Consider the following 9689-nt stretch of genomic DNA (forward strand, 5'->3'; position numbering starts at 1 on the left):
TTCCCTTAGGAAAGACGAAAGGATATGTTTTTTGAGGTGGCGAGCAATCTCAAGTCAACCCAAAGCAGAAAAAATCTAAATACAAGCATGCCCCCATATCTGTGGGGGATCTGTTCCACATGCTTCAGAAGGCCTCTGGCCTCCAAGACTCATCCAGGAGGTCCTGTGAGGGCTAACCATGGAATTGATTGTCTGTGGAAATCACTATCCGTGGGGGGATGCAAAGGGCCCACTGTAATCTAAAAAATTCAAAGTTACTTAGCTTCTAGCTGCTTTTAAATGTTGTTGTTGTTGTTGTTGTTGAAATTAAGTACCCAAGTACTTTGCAGTCATTGACTAGAACACAGAGCTCCCCCCATATCCGCAGATCCCATATCAGTGGTTTCACTTAACTACACATTCCAACAAACATGAATTTGTCCTTTGTCGTTTTGCCTGTGCATGTGTTAAACAGTGCATGTAAAATGATGCAAAACTGTAGTGGGGGTAGGGTGGATTTAACTCTTTTCAGTGAAAGTTAAAAAATATGAAAGGCACATGGGGAGGGGCATACAATTGGGACAAACTGTGGCGAGGGCTGAGAGCTTAAACTCCCTACTCACTCTGCAATTTTGTGTGTCCCTGCACTTGCTACTTAATGTGCACGAAAGACAGAACAAGGGCTCAAAGAATCATGGAAGGAATCTAGATCAGCCCCCTGTCTGTAGCAGGAAATTCTCCTAGTGCATCTCCAGCAGTAGCTGTACGGCCTCTGTTCGAAGACCTCCAGTGAGGTCCCAATCTGTTCCACTGCCGAACTGGAAGAAACTGAAGAAACCATCAAGAATTTCTTCCTGATATCCAACCAGAATCTCCTCTTGCAGTTTGTAGTGCAAGAGTGTGTTGCGTTGCCGTAGTGTGAAGTTTGACCACAGACATGCCCCCTTGTTTTGCAATATGGAAATGACTTCAACCATGTATTTTTCTCCTCAATCCATTTGTCAGAAATAGGACTGAGTAACGGGACTGAAATACTGTGTGATAGTAGGCACTCTGGGGCAAACCATTTATTTGACTCAAGGTCACTGCTTTTAAAAGAAAAGGTTTTTATAACTATGTGTTTTGCCCATTAAGTAGTGGTTTACAAAAATGAACAGCTAAAGTAGAAGCCCTCTTCGTTCCCTAAGAACTTTAAGAATGTCCCCCATTGCCTTTATGTAAGTTCAGTTAAAGAGGGACTCCAAGGTATATATGTGTGTGTTTAAAAAGCTTAAGTTTCAGAATAAAACGATATAATTTTCCAGGCACTGTTCTGTCAAACTATTTTTTTTTGGGGGGGGGGGAGGGAAAAAAGATCCAAACCACCACAGATAATGTTTTGAACAAATTCTGAAAAGCGTTCATAGTGGAGTTTAATTCTAGCCAACTATTAAGATGCTGCCCAAACCAATTTGATGCCATGCACTTCCACTTCATCTCTTCCACTTCATCCATCTCCTCCTGTACAGTAATCAGATTAAAATAATAACCTCCCCTTACAAAATGTGCTTGCAGGTGTGTGAGTGTGTGGAATGGACACAGTAAATAAAGATGTGGCAGGGTTTGGGGGGTGGTAACATTTGCCTTTTGTACATTTTGTTGTTATGACTTTTCTGCAACTTCCTTTTAAGGCTGCTGAGAAAAGGAATAAAGACCTGGAGGAGAAAATTCAAGAACTGAGGACGGAAGTTGAAGAGAACAAACACAGACAAAACAACCTTAAGACTGAGTTACAGACTTTTTTAGACGTACTAGATGGAAAGATTGATGAATTGCATGATTTTCGGCAAGGACTGTCTAAACTGGGAGTTGACAATTAGGGCACACCAATGTTTTTTTTTTAAACTAACATTTGGTTTGTGTGTGTGTGCGTGTGTTAATCCTAAATATCTATTTGGAAAAGGCAAACCAGACTATGTTTCTTTGCAATGTGATTTGTACATAGAAGCTGAAGACTAACAATTTTTTTCTCTTCCTCCTTTGCTTTCAGAACTTGTTACTCGCTTTTTTCTCTAAGGGTAGAAAATTGGTTTTCTGCTGCTCTGGCTTTTGAGCATTTATAAACGAGTGAAGGCTCTTTCCTCAGGAAACTGGAACTAGACCTACCTGAAAATGAATATGCAGTTAGTCGTTGCAGTGAAATTTCTATCTTAAGGGCTGCTGCAACCATAGAAACAGGAAGCAAGTCGTCCCCCCCCCTAATTTTGATGATCAAGTTACATGTAGTTCTATCCCCCCCCCCCTTTTCTTTTTGCAGAGCTGACTGCAGTGCGGATGAGATGAAATTCCCACAGCAGGTCAGTGCTTGGTAAACCACATCCAGAAGCAGCCAGTGACAGGTAGAAAGAGACCAGTGTAGTAACAGCTTGTAACCTTAGGGACAAATTTATGATGCCTCATTCACAGATATAAGTCTGTGGGTGAGGGGTTTATACCAATGGGGCCTTTTCATACAGATTTGCCATGTTCACTACATACAGTATATTCCCAGTATCCGTGGATCTGGCATCCATGGATTTGACGCACTGCAGATACTGTGGTTACTGGGGGAAAGCCACTTCTGGTTTGTTCATGAAACTGGAAGTGGCCATGGGTTTGCGTATCAACTGATTCTGGAAAGGATCCCCACCGGTAGAAAGGGTGCATTGTATACAGGTTGTAGTTGGTCTTGGCTCTTCCACTTCAGATAGGACAGAGCAGTCTTATGCAAAGGTTGATGAGACTTTCCTGTCCTTTGTGGGGGAGGGGGGTTGCATTTGTTAAATATGCATAATATGTAAGCCATCAGAATGTCTGGGGAGGGTCTATAGCTCAGTGGTACAGTGTATGCTTTGCATGTGGAAGATCCCAGTTTCAATTGCTGGTATCTCTAGATAGGGCTGGGAAAGAGATTATGGTGAGCTGCTTCTAGCAGTTAACGTAGCCAATACTAAGCTTGATGAATCAATTGCTTCTGTAGAAAGTGGCTTTGCATTTCTGGGAAATGCGCTCTCATTTTGCATCTGGGGCTGTTTCATCCACAGAGCAGAGGAGGCACTGCAAGGGATGCTCGGCAGCTGCTGGCAGGAGTGAAAGGACCATTTTGTATGCAGGTTCATTTTAGTGTGCAACATTCGGTACACTGCCCATCAAGACTGGCCTCCGAGGTGGCTACAACAAATAACTTTATACCACCCAACCAGTGGAAATGATTCTTTACTGCAAAAATAGAATGAGAATAAGACCACAGACAATGTTGGAAGATTTTCTTTGGAATAAGTGCTGCTGAGAGTCTAAGTAAATTTAAAAAAAAAGATTTTAATTGGTGCCCAACTGGGCTCTTGAGGACAAATGTATACAGGTTATAAAGTATAGCAGCAATTAATGAGGTATTTATATAGTGACTCCTGACACATGTTGAATCAGGTGATGGTTAACCAAACAGTTGGTAGAGATGGGAGAACTGGTTGTAATTATATTTGAGAGCTAGAAATCAATTGAAGAGACCCTCAAAGGCCTAGTACAGTGGTTCCCAAACTGTGCGCTGCAGCACCTAAGGGTGCTGTAGTGAACTCACTGGGATGCTTTGAGATGTCCCCAGCTGCCTCTCTTTCCCGGCTCTCCTGCTCCATCTTGAATCTTGCGCTGCTCAAGATGGTGGTGCCTTTGCAACAAGACCCCAGGAAAGAAGGGTGTCATGACAGCAGTACGTTTGGGAACTGCTGGCCTAGTGCCACCCCAACCCCCTAACTAGATGGAACTGGGCATGCAAAATGGCACTGATGTACAGAGCCACTGATGTACAGAGGAAAGCAAGTCCTGGGCCTAAGCCTATCTAGAAGACTTGTGCTCTCTTGCAGAAGTCCTAGTCCTGGGGACTGATTATGGTTACGGCAGGGTTAAGGGGAAGGCATTTTGCACATTCTCAGAAACACTGATATCTTTATTGTCACTTATGCTTATTTCAAAGCTAAACCCAGGCATTTAGAAAGAAAAAAAAGGAGTAGTTTCCAGGACAATCTCAAACTAAACCCTCTGCAAAGGTCTGTAAGCTACCGAAGGTGACTTAGCAGGCAAAGCTAAGAGAAGGTAGACAGATAGAATGTCTAGGGAGATTGGGAGTGGGGTGAAGATTATGTTCCCAGTGCAATCCTCAGCTAGGCTGGTGTTGGCTTTCTTCCATAGCTTACTGGTGATTGACATTCTGACTTGACATTGTGCTACATGCTCACCAGCTAGAAATCAACATAGCTGTCAGCATTTCTCTGCAGATAACATGTACTGTATAGATAAATTATATATGCACTATGGGATTTTGCAATAGTGGCTAGTAATGGAGCCTCTTGCATTGCTGACCTGCCCTGATGTAACAGAGAGGGGTAGGGCAAGAATGGCTTCAATGTTCAGATCCCACAGAGGGCTGGAGTAACCTAAAAAAGCCATCAGGCCCTGGGAAGCAAAAGAAGGCTAGGAAAAGGGAATTTGGCAAAGTGCATGGTCTACAGCAGTGGTTCTCAATGTGGACCATAAGCGCACCATCCCCCTGGGGGGCCATGCCATACTTTTAGAGAGCCTCATGGGGAAAAACAGAACATTAGGGGGCTAAGTGAAGTTATGAGGGGGCCACCTAAACTTAACTGCCAGGCGTATGATGAAATGTGGCCTGGAATGAGACCATGAGCACAGAATACTTGAGAAAGCCTGTTCTAGAGGAAGACCTCTGGGAGGTTTCCAACTGTTAAAGAAAACAGAGAGGAAGAGGCACAGGATCTGCCTGAACAGGGAAGCATGCGTTTCTTGTATAACTTGAAATAAACTACCTACATACTCGGTTGCAGGTCTTTAGTGTACGCACACACCCCACCTCAATCTTCATTCCTTCTGATTGCAGCGACGCCAACCCCAGGGCATAGTCTGAAGGTGCATAATGCAACAATCTTGCCAACATTAAGCATGACTGGAATGGTGTAAACAACAGCCACTATATAATACTAAGGATGCCTTCTTATAATTCTTTTTTTTAATAAATCCATTTGAAGTACTGGAATTTTTTACATTCCTTTTCTTCTCTTCCCCTGCCACCCCTTTTTAGTTTGCCATCTGCTGCACCAATATGTGTGGTGAAAACCATTGCTTTGGGTATTTATTTAGGTCTGGCTGGGGACCTAATGCCAATTGTGTTGACTGATGAATTGGTGATGTTCTCTTCCTGGAGAGAGCATTATCCTATCTTTTTCCAGAAGCTTTTAGTCAGGGTGGCCCATCCATGAGGCCAACTGAAGCAGTCACCTCAGGTAGTAGATAGGTGGGAGGGTGCTAATCTCAGTCTGCCTACTTGAATCCACTGTTCATCTTCCTCCTCCCCACTCCCCGGATTGGAAAAGGGAGAGAGAGGAACAAGAAATGTAGAAGGGAAGAGAATGCTTAGAATATCGGAGAGTGGAAGGAGCAAAGACTGGGACATCATCAGGTAAAGGGGAGCAGCTTTTGGCAAGCTGCCTCAGGGAATCAGGAGGTCTTTGGCTGGCCTTGTCTTCAGTGATGCAGTCGCAAATATATTTTATTCTAAACTTGTTCATGAATGACCAACTTGTGCCCCTGCAGACCAGATCCAACCCCCAAAGCAATTTAATGTGCTTGTCAGTAAACCTGCCACATGTTAAAAAGTTTGTCTACAGTTTTAGTTTGTCTACCATTAAAAATCTGGGTTCAGGTCCAATTGGAGCTGTGGATCAGGATATCGCTTGAAGACTGAACAGCCACAATCATGACTGCATAGCCTTATCAGTCAATGCGGAGTTGGTAATTGTGGTCTTGTGTATGGATGGTTGTGCTCTTCTTTGTGAAGAAGAATCATTAACCTATTTCAACATTGCCAACATGTCAATTTTTTTAATGTTTGTTCTTTTATGGAACTCTCCCGAGTTGTGCTGAACTATTTAAACAAATAGGTGTGGTTCAAAAACTATTTTCACTCAAATCCTTCTAGGTGCACTTTTGAGTGAGCACTTTTAAGTAACAGCTGGAGCCAAAGGATATAAAGGTTTAGGGCCATAGCTCATTGGTAGAGCCACCTGTACATCTGCTTTGCATGCAGAAGGTCCTCAGACCATTTCCTGGCATCTCCAGGTAGAGCCAAGAAGGCCCCTGTCAAACCTTGGGAGCCAGTGTAGACCATACCAGCTAGTAGTAGTGTAGACCAGTGTAGACCATGAACCAATGGTCTGATGTGGTCTCCAAACAGCTTCATATGCTCTAGGCAAAACACAATTTTATGCACACAGACTGTCTTAGAACTTGCACCATGATCAGATAAGAGGTGTTGTGTATGTAACAGCATATTTATGAAACTTTGTTTTTGTTGGTGACATCTGTTTGTTTTGGGTTGTAAAATGGATGGTGGTTTGAGGAAATCACAGGTCTCGACTCAGACTTGTAAACAATCACCTATAGAAAATGAGGGTGTTCTTCAAGAGACCGAACTGCAAAGCTCTTGGAAAAAACTGGTGGTTCACTTCTATTCTTCTAAATTGTAAATGGTTGTTGCACGTATGTGCAGGCAAATAAGCTAATAGAATGTATCATGGATGGGTAACTGTCATGGACTGACTTGCAAGATTTTCATAAGTATTGGGGTGCCTGTATTCGTGGATCCTGTATTCATGAATTCACTTATCCATGGATCAGGTCCGCAGACCCCCCCCCATGTGCCCCTCCAGAGTGTGGGGATAGGTGTCCCCTTATATCTGTGATTCAGGCGTCCACAGGGGTTCTAGAATGGAACCCTCACAGATATAGATACAAAATTCAATAAGGCATCTGTTAAAGAATATTCAGAATGTACTTGCCATAAATCCCTGGTTGTTCTGTTGATGGGAGGTGGAGTACCCACTCTGCTTGTTTAAGGATTTTCACAGATAACAGGAATTTTTAGTGTGTCAGGCCACTTTGATATCTTACTGTGATCAAAAAAAGTAATGAGAAACAACTTGAGAAAATATCAAGGTGCCTACATATGTCCAAAAATGCACACTTATCTTTGCTGTATTTTCCTTCTGAAGTCAGTAGAATCTCCATATGGTCACAATCCTAATTGGTGTTGAGCATGCTTATACCTGTTGATTTCTAATGTCTTAAGCATACTTAACTTGTTGGATCATGGGCTACATATTTTAGAATGTGGTATCTATTGAATTGTGTTTGCTGGTAGGACTCCTCTCTCTCCTGTGATAAAATTACAGCCAACGGGAGTGACATACCATCTTTCCCCCTTGCTTTGGCCCGTTCCCCGTTGAAATTGGGTGTTGGCTGGGAAAAATGATCTAGGGTCAAACTGCATGTTTGGTTGGAGGTCTGTAAATGGAATGCCCAGTGTCTTGTCAAATAGCGTTGACAGCCCCCAATTTGAGCTGGATTGGAGGGGAGGGTTCAACCCAAATTCTGTCCCCCTTCTTTGAAATTTGTGGCGGAAGGGAAAACTTATGGGTACATAGTGGGGTCAAAAACTGTTGCCTCCATGGGTGAAGCCAACTTCAGTGGGATTTGGATTGGGGCCCTTGTACAGGGGAAAAGGGTTGGATTTATGTGATCCAAGTCCAAACCCCCTTTTATCAGTCATAAAACATGAATTGGAATTACAAGAATAAAGCCAATGAATTGTGTAATTTGGTTTATAGCTTGTTCCTGTAAGAGGCTGCTTGAACTGCTATTGGTCTCTTAGGGGGACACTGAGAGTTTTGTCTACTTCTGTGCCTTGTCTGTTTTTAGAAATAGCAAGCTGATTTTTTTCTATTTTGTCATAGGCATGTTTAGTTTTCCTTGGATTGTGCTGTTCTGATTTATTTTTAAGTAAATGCCTCAAAATGTTTTGAGTGAGAGGTGCTGTATACATTCGGTTACTGTTATTAATAATATACAACTTGGACACTGGAAGAAATTAACTTGTCATTGTATTTTCTGTTATATAATACTGGTTAGCAATAATTTATTTCAGCCATATACCAACCAAGAAGAAGGATTGTCCAACAAAGCATCCAACCATCCTATAAACCGATCTCCTAAAAATGCAATTCTGTGCATTCTACCCAGCACTAACTCCCACTATATTCAGTGGGACTTACTCCTTAGTAAAAGCGTTCAGGATTGCAGCCTAAGTTTTGCACAATTGTTCTCAATTTTGTGTGTTTGGAGAATTTGCAGTTCATTTTGCTCCTAACAATATATTATGAAATTGCATTTTTAATGTCCAGAGCAGAGTACTTTAAAAACAGAAATATATTCCTTCCTTATAGTTCACAAATATAGTGTGATATTGTTATACCAAAATGGTTTTAAAACTGATCAAACTTTAATAATAAATCGGCAGTGTGTTTTTATTGCTCCAAGTTGGTTTAGTGAACAATAGACTGATTTTTCTAAGAATGTAGGACATTGCAGTGATTAAAATGTATATTTTTATCCAGATGTAAAGCACTTAATATATGGTTAATCAGCCTGAACAAATTATTGCAGGGTGATTGGTGTGGAATTGTCTCTTACCTCGTTACTTGTCTATTGGGAACAAGTATTTTAAAAAAATGTTTTTCCTTTGAGTCATTGAACATAAAGCAAACATCGATATTCAGAATATCTTCTAGTAGCAGTCCATGCTGGGTTTTTTATATATTTGGAAAAAAATGAAAACTGTTTTTTCTTTATGGAACTTATATCTTTTGTGATTTTTATCTGATTTTATTGTATTATAGGATTGTTTTATGTAAAAATATATATAGTTTAAGTTAAAAAAGAAAGAGAGAGAGATCCTTGTGTCTTAGTTTTTTTCTGCCTTGACTTCATGAATGTCTATTTCTGTGAGTTACATATTGCTTTGTGTTAACTCTGGGATTGGAGGTGGGGTCAGGGTGGTCACTGTTTTCTTTTTAAAATAAAAGCTTGAATATCGCCCCCCCCCCCCAGCGCATAACCTTAATTTGACTATTAGGCTCACTTCTATAAACGTCAAACTTACACTTGAGACATTATTAGAGGTGGTAGAAGCTGTTTTATTGTTCCATAGATTCTGGTGTTTCCAAAGTTAGAAGTGCAGAAAGCAATGTTATGTGTGTTTATTCAAAGTTTACATTGTAATTATTTTAAAAATGTACTGGGGAGGTGGTATAGTGTCAGCAGATCAGTCATTACCCATGCACCCTTATTAAATAATAAATAAAAACCAACTAAAACCATTTTTTTTTTACAGATTTTGGGTTTTTGTTTTTGTTTTTTTACAAAAATGAGAAGTGCAGAAAGCTGTGTTATGTATTTTTATTTCGTTATCACTGTTTTCTCCCCCACCCCCAACATTACATTTGTGTACCTATCTTCCCAAAAGATGTGGATAAGACATGTATTTATCTCCAATGAGTAAATATAAGTTTGCGTCCAAGGGTTAAAGGCTGCAAGTACCGTATCTTCAGTTTGGTCCAAGTTAGGTGCTCCAACTTCTCTAATTCTTTAGGGTCTAAACACCAGATGTTCTCTGAGGAAACCTCTGTTGGAAATTGTTTATCTTTTCCCCCCATATGGACCTGAAACTGTACCAAATTCCCAACGTTTTGTGTGTTTTTAAATTAAGAAGTTAGTCAATTTCTTCTTTCACCAGCTTCAGTAATGCTTTTTGTTTCCTGTTTAAAACCATTTCCCTGAAAGAGATG

At 41.0% G+C, this 9689-nt stretch overlaps 1 protein-coding gene across 2 annotated transcripts in view; it reads left to right on the plus strand.

The window, feature by feature from the left end:
• HOMER2 (homer scaffold protein 2) overlaps positions 1 to 9221 on the plus strand; it is a 79992-nt gene extending 70771 nt beyond the window's left edge. The window contains exons 9-10 of one of the 2 annotated variants that reach the window (XR_010794842.1): positions 1650 to 2315; positions 3042 to 9221. Coding sequence is in view for 1 of the 2 variants with exons in the window: in XM_066636560.1 (XP_066492657.1) it covers positions 1650 to 1838 (189 nt within the window). In the remaining variant the exon portion in view is untranslated. Of the gene's footprint in view, positions 1 to 1649 lie in introns of both variants that reach the window. The other variant, XM_066636560.1, reaches the window with a different exon arrangement.
• Positions 9222 to 9689: the final 468 nt, after the last annotated feature.

This window comes from Tiliqua scincoides, chromosome 8, assembly GCF_035046505.1.
Source record: "Tiliqua scincoides isolate rTilSci1 chromosome 8, rTilSci1.hap2, whole genome shotgun sequence".
Classification (NCBI taxonomy): Eukaryota; Metazoa; Chordata; class Lepidosauria; order Squamata; family Scincidae; genus Tiliqua; species Tiliqua scincoides.